The 15,880-nt window shown below is 32.4% G+C and overlaps 1 protein-coding gene and 1 long non-coding RNA gene across 2 annotated transcripts; one reads left to right on the top strand and one right to left on the bottom strand.

Moving 5' to 3' along the window:
* Window positions 1-4,937: 4,937 nt before the first annotated feature.
* LOC132060584 (uncharacterized) lies at window positions 4,938-6,450 on the bottom strand. The gene is made up of 2 exons (XR_009415956.1): window positions 6,036-6,450; window positions 4,938-5,291 (listed from the first exon to the last, which is right to left on the bottom strand). It is a non-coding gene; the product is annotated as an uncharacterized LOC132060584 (long non-coding RNA).
* Window positions 6,451-9,725: 3,275 nt separating this feature from the next.
* LOC132061049 (F-box protein At5g07610-like) lies at window positions 9,726-10,358 on the top strand. The gene has a single exon (XM_059453927.1). It carries the CDS (start codon window positions 9,726-9,728, stop codon window positions 10,356-10,358), a length of 633 nt encoding a protein of 210 aa, XP_059309910.1.
* Window positions 10,359-15,880: the final 5,522 nt, after the last annotated feature.

Below are 15,880 nucleotides of genomic sequence, written 5' to 3'. Positions count from 1 at the left end.
GTGGTCGCGGGGAAAGGGTTTCACCAGGAAAGAGGCTTCACGCACAAAATCGTAGTGAAGCCTACTGATTTGGTTTTTTTTTTTTTTTTTTTTTTTTTTAAACGGGTTAGTTTGGTTCCAATTTTTTTTTTTTTTTTTTTTGGTTAAAAAAGTTCCGGACCCGATTCAAAGCTAACGTATGAAGAAATGAGGGAGCAATCAATGGTTTCAACACAATGATTGTCATAAGGACTAATCAAGAAGAGATAAAGGATCTGTAACAATTAATTTAATTTTCCTAAGGAGACAGTTTGTTTGTCATTTACTCCGTTCACTTTTACTTGTCCACTTTTGACTTTGTAGGCCCCTTAAGAATTAATAAATGAAGTATGTAGTTTACTATAATATCCGTATTAATTGGTGTATAGTCTCATTGGACTTGAAGAATGATTTGAAAATGAGTAATCAATGTCAATGGTAAAACAAGAAAAAAAAAGTTTGTCTTTCCTTTGATATGATATATTCCTTGATATGATATGATAAATTAGTGGACAAGTCAAAGTGATAATTTATTTTTAGTATAGTGGATAAGTAAAAAATCTAAAATTTATTTTTAATTTAGTGGACACGTAGAAGTGAACGGAGGAGTACTTTGTCTTGTCCACTTTAACTTTCAAATTGTCATTTCTTTGATTTTCTAATTTTTGTTGATAAAATATAATACTGTTCTCACGTGATATGAGAACACCTCTCCAAACGTATTATTAAAACATACGTATGGAAAATCCTGTCGCACTCAAAACCATTATGAATAATTTATTTGAAAAAACTTAGATGCTTTTTCATTACATAATACTCAAAACATCTCGCAAATTAAATACACTTTGTTACAAAAATAGGATTAATAATAAACTATCTTTTACTGATGATGATGTTGTCCGTACTATCTACATATATAGATGCTTCCTTGTCCCGGCACAAAATAGTAGGGCCAAAAAGAAAATTTAATTAATTAGAACGGAATAAATTTTGTCTACACATACGTTACAAGTATTAATTATTGTATATAATATACGCATGTTTCTTGAATAAAAAGAAAGCCAGTTACTCTTTATAATTATTATTGAAAGAATATTTTTTTATAGTACACACATGTTTCTTGATCTGATTGTGTAAGTATATTTTTAAGGGACTTTTTTTTACTAAACTTATAAGCTAGACAAACTAACTTATAAGCATTAGCTTATCGATGTGTTTGGTAAACACCAAAATGCCTAGAAGACAAAATCAGTCAAAAATCTTAGGCCGATCACCTTTAACTTATGATTTTATAGTTTATATAAGAACTTTTGGTCTGACCAAACCTTTTATGATTTTAACCCTAATATCTTCAAAATAGTCTTTCTAAAATATAACTTTTAATTATATCTCTATTTTACTTCCGTCACTCGTCTTCTTTATGTAAGAATACTTTTAAATTTGTAATTTTTGTAAATACATTTCAATCATTTTCACAAAAAGTTCTTATCAAAACCTTCTTACCAAATAGTACACCAACTTCTTGTTATAAGCTTTCAACACCTATATCCAAACTTACGTAACTGCTTATCTGTCAAATCCGCTTTAACACGTAAAAGTGCTTTTGAGCACTTAATACTCATTTTAATCAGCTAATCCAAACGGATTCTTAGTTACATGCACTAATAATATAAGAATTCTTCACACTATCAAATTTAAAAGTATAGTGAATGCTAACAATCTTAAAAAGTTGAAATCATCACGTTTAAATCCTGAAATTGCCTCAGACAAAAGCTACCTACCTAGATTACGTACATGACCAACATGGTCACTTCTTGAATAAAAGCAATGATTTTTGCTTACCTGGGAATTTTGACGACATTCTTAGTTAGACATCCTAAAGTTCGAACTCAGCGGATGGGTTTATGGTCGGTGCCGGTGCAGGTGCAGGTGCAGGTGCAGGTGGTAGCTCATGTTCATCAGCAATATTGATACGGTTGTTCCGATGGCGGCGTATGATAGTGTTCAAGCACCAACATGCTATGCTTACAAGAGCATAAACAAAGGAAAATTTGAGAGCCACCTTAATAGTAATGTGGAGGATAAATTCCATAATAATTTATAAAGTGTAAATGTTACTAATGATGCTCAATTTTAATACATATGAGTTAGGTATTTATAGTGGTTTATAAGAGCGTGTTTAGAAATGGCCCTTTATTTTGCCCTTTCTAGAATTAAAAATGCAACTACTAGTCCTATGCCAAAATATATGAAGTCATGAGGACGGGTTAAAAGAGACATGCATGATATGGGATTTGTCTGAATATGTAAACTTTTTTCTCCTTGTATATAAATGGGAGCAGGACAAATAAGGTTATGAAACTTTTTTCTCCTTGTATATAAATGGAAGCAGGACAAATAAGGTTATGACAGGTGCAACATCGCGTCACTTTTAAATAAATCAGGAATTATATAATGTATATATAGATGGATTTCTTCACGCTTGTTCGAGTTTTCTACCAAAATAATTGACCAATAAGTCAAGACTTTTCATGGACATGATGCATCCAATATTATGAATAAATATATTAGTAGTGGGATATTAATTTCCTGAATAAGGTTATGAAATTGTCATAAACAAGTTTAGTTATGTGAGCCGTGTGACGTGGACAGACATGCTATGGATTTGAATCATCTTTTTCTACGTGTTACGAATATATTACTGGGAGTTGGAATGTTGGACCAATTGGATTAAGTGGGTGTTTGGACATAAATATTATGTAATTTCAAAAGAAAAAAAAAAGAATAGTATTTGTTTTCAAGTTGAAATGGTATTTAAAATTGAAGTTGTGTTTGGATTAATACAAATTTGAGTTGTTTTGAATTTTAAGTGATTTGGAGTTAAAATTATGTAAACGGCTTTTTGGAGTTTTTCGAAATCTATAATTTAACAATTGTAATAATTGTATGTCAAAATGATTCCAGAAACAATATTCCGGAAAAAGTGGAAGTTATTTATGGCCAAACGGGCACTAAAATTGGAAAGCTTTTTACCTGTCTACCCAATGTGAAAATTAATCCTAATGTTTGACTTTAGAGGTAGCTATTCTAGTGCTATCTTATTTTATGCAAGTCATTAGTTGGTGGTATCTAAAAATTACGTCATAATGCATGGCGTTAAAGGTGCCTATGTTAGTAGTACCTTATTTTATAATAAAAGTCATGTAAAAATTAGTTTTTTGCCATAAGTATATGTTATGCAGTATTTTTTATATAGATTGCTCTAGTTACGTGCATCTATTGATTTGACAAACCATTGAATCCTGCATATCATAAACTAATATTTTAACTTATTTTGTTTTGATCATCTAAATGCATATTTATATTTGCTAATAGTATAACTAAAATCTAAATCTTTAAAAGTTATTATTTTTATATATTAGGACTAGATAGAATTGGGCTGTGCCAGCTCGGGCCCAATGGCTGGGGTTTTTTGTAGAGTTGATGTAATTGTAGCGATTTAGATTGCAAAAATAGAGCAGTCGATAAATAAAAATTCTCCTCAAAGATGAGATTTCTCGAAAGCAGCAGCAGTTCTTTCATATACTGTTGGTTAACATAAAGGACCACAAATAATAGTGGTGGGTTGAATTGATCACTCCACCCTTAATTAAGAGGTCTCGAATTTAAGTTTTAGGAATGAAAAAAATCCAAATAGGAAATGCTTTCCTCTTGATCAACATAAAGGATCACAGATGATTGCGATGGGTTGAATTGATCTCTCCATCCTTTTAAGAGGTCTCCGGTTGACCTGAAAAGAAACTGAGCTGGACTATAAGGGGTTCGATCACCCAAAAATACAGTTGAGAATATAAGATCAATATTATAAGGTAGACACAAGTTCACTTGACACAAACAACACTACACTGATGAACAGAAGTTGAAATAGCATGATTTATGGATATTATGGTTGGCAAGTGTTATGTTGTTTACATACACTGATTGCTGCATTATTTACATGGAAACTATTTACATGCTATACTATCTACATCATGGGTATGACATTGCGTTCTGTGTGCTGCTTTCTTTGTAGGCTGGTTCTGAGTAGTGTTTGGCAAAAAGTACCTGTGGAGTTATTAATAGACAATTGTTAGTGATCATGCGTCTAGTAAGAAAAGATAGCTCAATTTTTCAACCAAGAAAACATTAACCTCGCTGAACTTCATATTAATTCAAGAAACACATAGAACATCAGAGAGAGGTACACACACACACACACAAAAAACAAAACAAAACAAACAAACAAAAAAAGAGCCCAACCCAAAATACTAAATAATTCAATTCAATCAAAGTCCCAAACTTTAACGAGTTTTCTTGAATACCCACTTAAAGAAATTAAAAACCCATCAAGAAAAAAACATTTCTTTTGAGCATAATTATAAGAATGAACCTGTTATAAAAATTGGTAGAGAGATTGATGAAAGTCTGAAGTCCAAGCTTTTCAAAGAGATTTGTTTCATCAATAACAAATGCATCATTTTGGTCGACTCCACTCCATTCTGATGCCTTTTCCTGCAAAGATTGCATATTTTTTTCTTCCTTAATAATTCACTCTTTCTTGGCAATGGCTGCTAACAGAGTTGAAGAAGGTAGAGGGGCTTTATATACGGGCTTGTGGCTTTCTCGTGGACTACACGCTTTTAGATAGCAGTGTCGCAGTATAAATATTGTACCGGTCATTTCTTTGATATAAAATTATAAATTATAAAAATAAATGCATGTAGATTACTATTAAAACAGATATAGACAACGTCATAAATTCTTTGGAGCAAAATACTCACTCATGGGTGTCAGTAGTTGTCAAACGATATATTTTTTCCAACAACAACAACTAACTGTCATCAACCACCTCTTTTTCTTTCGATTGTGTTAAAAGTAAGTCATGGAAAACCAGCGGCAGTCACATCAATAATTTGCATTGTCTTGGGAACATGTAATACGGTCGTTACGTAGCTGATGCTACAATGTAACTTAACTGTAGCATTCGCAATTATATCATCTCTAGCCAAGTTTTTGTCCACAGGCTATTAGACTCGAGTAAAGAAGATAGCATCAAGATTCTACTTACAATGTCTTATATCTATCGTCTTGGCCGCAAGACTTTTTAAAAAACACCAAGTTCAATTCAGTTAAATGGATTGTCTTCCAGTTAACACGATCCTGCTAACTCTTTGTCGAAGTGACTTTGAAATTGGCATGAATATCTTTCATCTGACAAGGATGTGTGTAGGAACCTTAAAAAAATAACAATACAGCAAAAATTAGACAAAATTTGCACAATGTAACAGTAACTTTAAAAGGCATAGGAAGGTTAAAAAAAAATCTTGCTACGTTTGTTCTTCTCTAGCAGAAATTAAATTTTCAAAAATGAAAAGGGAAGAAGTTGTAGAATCGAATTTCCAAAAATAGAAAATTTATTTGATGATATCGGTACTATTTTACGTACCTGAAACGTTGTTTAGGATGTTGCTCGCGTAGCCTGAACCTTGCTCCTGAAGCCTGATTAACGCAGTGGATAAATTAAATGTTAAATATCCGACTGAAAAAGGAATGAAATACAAGAGAAAAAGGAGTATAACGTAGCACATCTTTTTATCGTTTTCTCTAGTTCTTAAACTGAGAAGTCACTACCCGATGTCTTTCCACTATACCAATCAACATAGGAAAAATGCTAACATAGAATATGCAGAAAGAAGCATCATTGTTCATTCAATACATATAATCAAATTACAAAAATTGATGTGTCATCCATTCATCCTCATTTCCTTTTATATGTGCTCTGTCTTCTCTGGCTTTAATTTTGTGCAGCCTTACTAATTTTCTAACACCGGATATTTGGATATTTCTATATGGCTTTAATTTTGTGCAGCCTTCTATATATGGATATTTCTAACAAATGATTGTAACACAGGTGCAGAAATCAAGAAAATTCGACGCTCATGAAAATGTAGATAGTTCCAACAACAACATTAACATACCCAGTGTAGATAGTTCTTCATTGCACGTAGGGATAGCAGACAGATCTATGTATTAAACACAAATCAGTACCATAACCCTTCTCCACTTTGATCATCATTGATAAATGCACCTTTGAATTGGTCTACTGATCCAAAAACCGTCCTGCATAGCTATAGCAAGAGTAAGCTCCACATGAGTGTGGAATCTCTATATTTTTTTTGATCAAGTATATATGAGTAGAGTAGCTATATTCTTGCACCCGCATCAATACACTATTAGATATTCAAGCTTCACACCCAAAGTTTCACAGAGCAATGATGGGCTATAGTAAGTAGTAACAAAAGTGTTAGGAGACTTCTGCTTGTCAATTCTTATACACCAAAGGAAATAGTAAAACGAAAGCTTTAGGCAAACCAAAATTAAAGGTATACAGATAATTAGCAGTGGCTTGCAAGTGTGCATAACTGCAAAAAAGGAGCTGCAACTGTATACGTAGTATTCTCTCACACCCCTACACATGGGAGAACTGTGAGTCGACAACACTGTTGTTTTAGCATTCTTCAAAATCGGGAACTGCTTAAACCTATTAGGTGCACTCTTAAGCATAGACTCTATAAAACACTCTGGAATTTCGAAAACTATTAATACTTGTCCACTGTCCTCCGTATAGTCGTCATGTACCTCAGATTTTGACTTTTCGGATTGCTTTCTGGCTAATTTCATTGATGAAGTGAGAATAAGGAAGTCTGCTTTCTAGCTTTAAAATGATGACTAATATTGTGCAAAGATTTGTACAAAGATGATATGAATCTTGGGAAAACAAAAACAAGTTACATGAGGTTTACCTGCTTCTTGTTGTAAGCGTTCATGAGCTTTAAATTCTCGGCCTTCCTTTTTGCTTTCAACAGGTAGACCATTCTTATAAGTGAACTCATTACATTAGAGATTTTCCACAAAAAAGAATCTAATGAACCCATTCTGATTCTGCAAAATAAATGCTGATATTTCCACCACCAAGTAAATTTATTCACCAATGCTAATTGACTCTTCTTCAATGAGAGTACTGAAAGAAGTTTGCAACCTGTAAACTGATATAACAACATAACAATATGACATGTATGAAGTGATCGCGGACCAAATTGGCAGGTTGAATCACTAATCTTAGGAAATGAATTAAATTACTTACACTTGGGCTCATAGATTTCCGTTTTTCATCTTCGTCTTTGCTGACCTTTATTTATAAGGTGAAACCAAGAAGCGATCAATTGCTAAGAACCAACTATTAATGGAAACGATGCTTCTCAAATAATTATCAAAAGCTTACAGCTGATACAGCCTTCACATTAGGATTTTCCTTTTTAAATATCTTCCTGAATTCCTAATTGCGGTAGCATACATGACCATTTGTTGGTTACATCACACAACTATAATATGCCACTGAATCTGAACTTATTATAAGAAAACAAAGCCTAGAGGAATATGAAGAAGGCACTGGAAAGCCTGTTAAGCTTATTAGGATCTTTCTTGGCCTCTTTGTCTTTCTTGACCTTCCTTCTTTCGTCTTTCAACGCGACCTTTCTCTTGCCCATCTTTATGAAAATAAGAGAGACAGAATTTCTTTCCAGTATATCAGAATCGATGCATAAGTCGGAATGAAAGGTACCAAATAAAAACATGAATAATGCACATTGAGCACTCAAAGCAGTACCCAATGACCAGCAGAAAACAAATTTTCATCTAAAAAGATTACCAAAGCAAATCTCAACAACCAAAAAAAAAAAAAAAAAAAAAAAAAAATCTCTGAAAATTCAAGTTTCAAAGTACTACTGACTTTTTACTTCAAAGACAACCTTCTATTATTTACTTTGGTCTCCAAACAAATTAATCATACAAAAATCCAAAACTCAGTCAATGTAGACCATTTTGCAGTTTCACAATCAACATCCTTTTTGGTAAATGAAGGATGCCACAAACACTTCTCCTAAGTCTGTCATGAATTGAAATGTCTTTGGAGTTAAACTACAGGCACAAAATATAAATGTTGAACACAATCATTCTATGACCGCTATATTTTTTGTACCTTCTGCAATACCATTTGAGACAACATATTTGATATGCATTCATCGAACTCCAACAAAGAGCTCCATTATTTTAAAAGTTCATAGCTGAGGTATCTTGCCTAATTATTCTTACATTTTTCTTTCTCCATTGAAGAATTGGAGTGCCTGCTTCTCTTTAAGTTCCCTAATATTTTATTAGTTCGTTGAGGAAACTTTCAGTGATATCTTTCACTCTCTAGCAGCAGGTTCTTGATTTTTCAGAGTAATCGAGCCAAATTAGAAATGAAAAGTTAATTAATGTCTAAGTAGAGGGCATATATTTTTGTCAGTTTCCTCCGAAGTTTCTACTTTATAAGCTACTTTCATAAAATTTCTTGTTTACACTTTGCTGCAAAAACTTTCTTACTGTAGTAATAATAAATCTTCATGAATTCAAAAATAAAATAAGAAACATAATCACTTCAACTTATTGCAACATATTGAAGACTAAAAGGAAATCTAAGAGCTCAATAGGGAAACTCTTTTTCTAGAATTGAACTTACAACAGATAAATAGGAGAATGAAGTGGAGGGATATGAGGGTTAAATGCAAGAACAAATGTTCATGACCATGTAGAGAAACAACTTTGTTAGTGCACCAGCTATCATTTTTTCCATATTTTCCTGGGGAGTAAATTATCATACAAAACCAGTTAGAGCAGAATTTTAATTTACTAACCTAATTCCAGAGATCAATATGTTTCCTAAATTATTAAAAGCAGCCAGTATCAGTCAAGAGTGCATTAGATATTACCTGAGTTGAGGAAATTCCAATCAAATGAGCTTCTTGCTAATTAGCAGTGGCTTGCAAGTGTGCATGACTTTGTTAACTCATCATGTATGACCTCTAAGTTGAGAATAAACACCAGGAAAGTGTGAAAAAGCAATTCTAAGGGAAATTCTACCTAAAAATAAAAAACTGTACTATAACCGGTTCAAATACTTCATCAAAAAAGAAATGATGCACCAAGGAGAATTGAAGGAGATTATTGAACTACCTAAATTAAAACAAAAAGGCGTGACTATAAATGAAGAAAAAGAATAACAAAATTGTCTTCCTCTTGAAAAGTCACGTCCCGTCCTCTGCAATACCAGAAATTGCTATCAAATAGTTGGCGATAATGAACAACCTTCTTAGCTGAAGACTATCAAATAATGCCCAAATGATGTCAACCAAGAATTTTCTAGTCCTCACTTCACGCACCTCAGAATTCCCTGTTTCGGCCCTGCAAGTGGCATATTCTTGTCATTGTTCATTTTTAACCAATCCTTTTCACAAATTTGTGTCTTTTAGCCTGAAATATCCAATTCCAGCACCATTCCAAAAGATCCCTTTTCTACAACGTGACTCTCCTAAAATCTTCATCCTGTAGTCTTGCAATGGTATTTTGCTCTGCCGCACGTTTCATAATCCTTTTACATTTAATGAAAACTACTACATATTCAACCCGACTACTCAACAATTCATCACACTTCCTAAGCCATTAGGGGATGTTATCAGGATGAGTTTAGCCTTTGATCCCTGGAAATCGCCTCATTACAAAGTTATCTGCCTCCAAATTTCTGAACAGGAACTGCGAACCACCAAATTGAGATTTACTCATCCGAAACTATGATGTGGAGAGCCTCTGGTCCATATTTTCCTAGACGTTACGATATAAGTTTCAAACATGGTCTAGTTTACTGGAATGGAGCCATTTATGTGTCATGTAAAGAACGTTTCAACGTGGAACAAGAGAAGTTTGAAGAATTTCCTGATTTCATTAATGGACGAGGTTCGGATGAAGAGGATCATAGGATTGTCTATTTTGGGGAGTCTTATGGACATTTTCACTTGCTCCAAGTGAATCACCAGAAACTAACTTTGTACAACTTTTATGAGATGAAACATGATGGTACAGGGTGGTTCTTGAAATCCGAGGTGAATGTTGAAGCTGTTGTGTTGTCATTTCCTCAGATAATTCGACGTTACCTTCAGACAACAGATTTTCATTACCATGCCATGGCTGTGCTTAATGTCGTAAGGGGAGAGAAAGAGGAGCATTCGTTCTTGGTCTTTCACATTCCTGAAATGTCCATACTACGTTACAATCTAGTGGATAAGTCATTCTATATGCTCTGCGATTTTGAAAGTGGTCATAATAATGGTGGCATTAATGAGGAATTTGATGAAGAACTTGCCATATGTCTGCATTTTAATAGATCAAGCACTTACCAATACATTGAATCTGCCTATTTTTGGTAAGTTGATTTGTCTCCTAGGGTGTGAAATAAGACATCAATTAACTGATCTGACAAAGAGGTAAATTGCAGTAATATTAATGTTCTTATACAGACTGAAATGTATAAACCCTTGTCTTGCATTTTTCTATTGATTAATTTAAGCATTCTTGTATGAACCTATAGTACTTTTTGACTAGCACTGATCCAAACTTTTTGGTTGAAGTGTTATGTAACCCTGAACATGAAAATCCTGTCATTGAACACTGGTATCTAACAAAAAATTGGATTGCAGCAGCAAGATATAGAGGCCCCATTTTAAGAATACACGAATTCTCATTTAATTTTTAAGAGATCATTCATTCTTTCCTGTATTAGACAATTTTAACATTCTTAACCTGTTGTCAAAAGGCATGAGTATCTAAACAAGAAAAGCTGACATTCCTCTTCTTTGAGAATTTAAAGATAATACTAGTACTTTTCATAAAAAATGCAGCTGCATAGAATAGGCAGCCGTAGTCAAAATTTCTTAAGGGATCCCGTGTATAGCGGGAGTTTGATCTTATTTCAGAGCTTCCTTTTCTTTTTTGAAAGAAAATTGAAATCAGCCAAATTGTGCAAATTTTGGTATCTAACTACCAAAATTCTTGTTGAACAACATTAAGGCTTACAATAAAGTCAAACTGGACAAGAGAAAAAGCAACACAATATTTAAAATGAACAAAACTTTAGACATTTGCAGGTCAAGAAATGGTCAAGGAACACAAGTTCTTCGAATTCTCAAGTATCTAGTCAATCTAAGGAAGAAATACAAAGACATAAATGCTTCCATCTTCAAAGGCCGTGCACGCTCAAACCTTCCCAAAACCACTAGATATATTCATGAACTACATCAACAATTAGCGACAATAGAGCAAATAAACTAGACAGTGGAAAAACATAACCAAAATGTAAGCACCAAAAGACAAGTGTACCTGGAGGAAGTTGACTGCTTCAACTTGTCGGCCTTCTCAAAGTAGGACACACACAGTGTGTAGAGGTACTTAATTAGAGCAGTGAACCTTGAACTTAAACCATATCCTGTTTTTTTCTTGATCTTCACGGATCGAGCATCTTTCTCCCTTGCAGTGAACAGGAAATCCTGGATTTGCTTCGCTGAACACAAAAAAAAAAAAAAGTTCAGTTAAACATTCACTCTCTCAAACAAGGATTAAAAAATGCACACTAAGCAAGTTCCCAGGCGCAATCAACAAACTCAAATGGTAATGAACATGAAACATTTGCCAGCCTAACAAGTAAGAACTAATGTATTTAGGACCTTTCAAAAGTAAGGATTTCACTAACTTTACACTTTCATACATCTTTTGAAATTCTTGGATAAGAGTACTTCCCTCCCCTTCCCCCCCCCCCCCAAACCCACACTTCCTAATGTGATATAAACGATGTGTTAATCAAAGGAAAGAAAAGCAAAATACGCAACCATAGTTAGGGGTGAGCTTTACAAATCTAATTCCCATGCCGTACTTTGGACGAAGTAATTGAGACTAATGAAGAGGGCAGAATTGTGGCCATTTGCGCCAAGTCCAAATGTTTAGCAGCCAAAAGCTCACTTTCTACAATATTTACGACGTGAAAAGTGATGGCACAGAGTATTTGTCATTGTCTTCAACCAACAAACCGACATTCTTGTTATATAGTCATGTTGCATGCATTTGAAATTTACTGGCTTGACTAATTCAGATTTTTTTTTTTTTTTTTTTTTTTTATGAAGCACCAGCGTTACGTAGCCATGTTGTGCTTTGCTTTGTGTTGTTATAACTTTGACGTTTTATACATATTTTACAAGCTCAATAAATTTGAGGAGCAACATGAGTAGTATGAGGATTTTATACGGCTATAACCCTTGCTTCTTTGAAATTCCATGGGTCAAGTGCTTTCGAAAATCTTGCATCTTTGTTTTGTTTGTGATTCAACTCTTTCCAATAATTTATGCTGAGATGTCTTTAGCGTCTCTTCCTTTATTTTTCTTATTTTGTTCTTAAAAAATAAATAAATAAATCAATTAATAAAAAGTGAATTTCATGAATGATCATAGCTCAACTTAAGTTAAACATCATACAATCATTAAACTATTTCATGTAATCAAAGATTTACTCAATTTTACCGAATTATCACGTAAAAAATCACTAGGAGCAAACAAGAAGACAATTTGTTACGTAGTTATTTACTTCCTTTGTCATGTCTCTTATCCACTTTCAGATCAACAAGTCGTATTTTTTTGAATTTTCGTTAACGACAATATTAAGAGACCTCACACCTGTTATTCAACTATATCACCATCACTCCGATTGCTTCGTCGTGGATTTTTCTCCATCAATCGAATTGCTAAACCCTAGAAGAAAAAGTAATTTACATGCCTAAAAACAAGAACATGTATAATAGTTGAATAAAATGTTGAAATTTAATTCTTAAAGAGTAGAAATTGAGAGCAAGGAACATATGAGGGGATTTAGAAAGGTGCAGAGTGTAAGTACGACCCACCCGCTCAAGCGTTAGAAGATGAAAGTCTAAAGTGTATATGACTACTCACTAACGTCATTTGTCCCGTGCCAAACCGACGTTAAAATTTTGGGAAAAGGACATATATGGCCGGTCGGCCATAAATAATCCTACCCTCTAACCCAATTTTTCCCAAATCCAAATTATACCCACTAAACTAATCTCATCCATTAGCCAAAACTTAAATAAGACAATATTTAAATAAAAACCCTAACACAAAAATATTTGAGGCGATTTTTATATATAATATGTGTCATTTATGTATAAAATATGTATCAGATTACTATCGCCAATGTATAGAAAATATAAAATATGAATCACTAAGGTATGTATCATTTTTGTATATAATATGTATCATTTGTGTATATAATGTGTATCAGCACAGTGCAACTGCCCTGTATAAAATAGAAAATTGTATCATTTTTGTATATAATATGTATCATTTTTTGTATATAAAGTGTATATATAATTCCAGCATGTGTATATAAACTGTATCAGTCTTGTATAGAAAGTGTATCATACGTATAAAAAATGTATAATAGAAACCGTATCATTGTGGTATATAATATGTATCACTATTGTATATGTAAAAAAAAATATCATATCATTATTGCATAATATGTGTATAATAAATGTATAATTAACGTATAATTTATGTAAAATAAATGTATGATTAATTCCAACATATGTATATAAAACGTATAATTCTTGTATATAAAGTGTATATATAATTCCAACATATGTATATATCTTTGCTTGACCTTTAGTGGCGACTTAGTATACAAAAAGTCTTTTTTTTTTTTTTTTTTTTAAGCGCTTGGGCTATTGGGCTTGACCTTGGCATTATTTTGGGCCGACCGTCCATTTTTTGGCATTATTTTGGGCCGAACGAACACCTACTGAAATTAAGCCCAAACAGTGGGTAAATGTGGGATTAGTTTGGCTGAGTAGACACACAGTGTCCTTTTCCCTAAAATTTTAAGGGGATTTTACATAAATGACTATATTTTGGGGGTTTAAAATTTGTCATAGCTACATTTTCAATATTTACATGGCATAGCTACTTTTTTTTTGTTGTATTCGTTTTTTTTTCCATTGTATTCATGAATACAGCGAATTTTTTTTTCTTTTTTCACTGTATTCATGAAATGACTATCTGTATTCATAAACATTCTCGGTGTATTCATGAATACAACGAGTAAAACTGAATACATAAAAACATATATACTCCAAAAATTAACAAATACGCCCTAAAAAAATGAATACAATCTAAAATATTAACAAACAAAAAAAAACTCAAAAAAGTGAATACAATCGTCTTATTCATGAATACAACAACACCAACCACTAGTTCCGGCCAGATCTGACGAAAATTTCACAACAACAACAACAAAAAACAACGCTTATGCTAACAAATACACCCTAAAAAAATGAATACAGTCGAAAAATTTAACAAAAAAAGCTCAAAAAAGTGAATACAATTGCCATATTCATGAATACAACAACTTGAGACTGTGTCTGCATTTGTTTAAGTCCGGATACGACACCCGACACCACCCGGATCACGAAAACATCGCCGCCACCAACAACCGTTGACCCATACTTCATCGTCATCGTCACCAACAACTTCGCCATTAAAACGAAATCGAAGCTTGTTCAAGAACCCTAACAATGTCAGAAACGTTTTTTATTAAAATCAAAAAAATGGAAGAAGATATTCAACAAAATACACATAAAAAACAACTAAAAACGAAAGAATTGTTGTGTGTGTTTTTACCCCCCCCCCCGGGGTGTGTGTTTTAGAGAGAAATGAAATGGAGATTTTTTAGAGAGAGAAGATAGTTGAAGAAGAAGAAGAAGGTGGGTAAATATATATATATATATATATATATATATATATATATATATATATAGAGAGAGAGAGAGAGAGAGAGAGAGAGAGAGAGTAAAAGAACGACACTTCCAATGCTTTTTCTTTCTTCCCTTTTTCTTTTTTACATTATTTTATTTTAATAATTATTAAGTGTCATTAAGATACAACTATTAGCTATGAAATGTAATTCATTGAAACTGTAGCTACTAATTATAATTAGATAGTAGTAGTTAGTTACGTCCCGTAATTATCTCAAATTTTAATTTGTAGATATCTTATAAAAAAATTCTGCTCTTGCTTCTTTGTTTGCTTCGAAAGACTTCTAAAATATTATAGTACAAAAATGTACCTGAAAATTAAGGAATATTAGATTTAAAAAAAAATATCAAACATTTGAAAGCTATTCTAATTTTCATTTTTACTTAAAGTTTTTGAGATTAAGTCTCTAATTATTCAAATTGATTTTTCATATGTTAAATTAATTTCATTTGTTTCTTTGAATTAAATCAATATTGGCTAAATTATTATTTTTTACCAAAGATATTACAGTATTCAATTTATGTCAAAAATATTTGATGCGTAATATTTTTGCATGATGAAACCAATAAAGTTAACTTACAAATAAATATAAATAATTAAAAGCCTTGTTATTACAAGAATTTTTTGTAGATATTCTTTCAAATTAAATCACAAAAAAATACTAAAAAGTCAATAGAATTAATTGTTACGACTTTAAGCTTTCTTTTACCTTCCACAAGATGCATGTTAAAAATAACAATTTTTTATCTTTTCTTAATTTAATAAACCATTTTATGAAATCTACATTGTAATAACTTTTTCATGTTAACGTAACTATTTTATCCTAAATTATGTAAAATATTGATTATCCGATAATTAAAAAATATTTTAATATTTTAAAAAAGTAAAAACTATAACTTTTGCAATTGTCTAGCATTATTACAAATCAAATTGTATTTTCTTTAACTACATTATTTTTTCAAACATTTTCACTAAAATATAGTGGGCAAGCACCACCATGCTAGGCTTACAATCAGAGGCGGATCTAGGATTTAAACTCTTGGGGTTCAATCTTTTAAATTTTTTAGCATTGAGCC

Source organism: Lycium ferocissimum, chromosome 6 (assembly GCF_029784015.1).
Source record: "Lycium ferocissimum isolate CSIRO_LF1 chromosome 6, AGI_CSIRO_Lferr_CH_V1, whole genome shotgun sequence".
Classification (NCBI taxonomy): domain Eukaryota; kingdom Viridiplantae; phylum Streptophyta; class Magnoliopsida; order Solanales; family Solanaceae; genus Lycium; species Lycium ferocissimum.
Note: the sequence above shows the minus strand (reverse complement) of the source record. Positions and strands in the feature narration are given on the sequence as shown.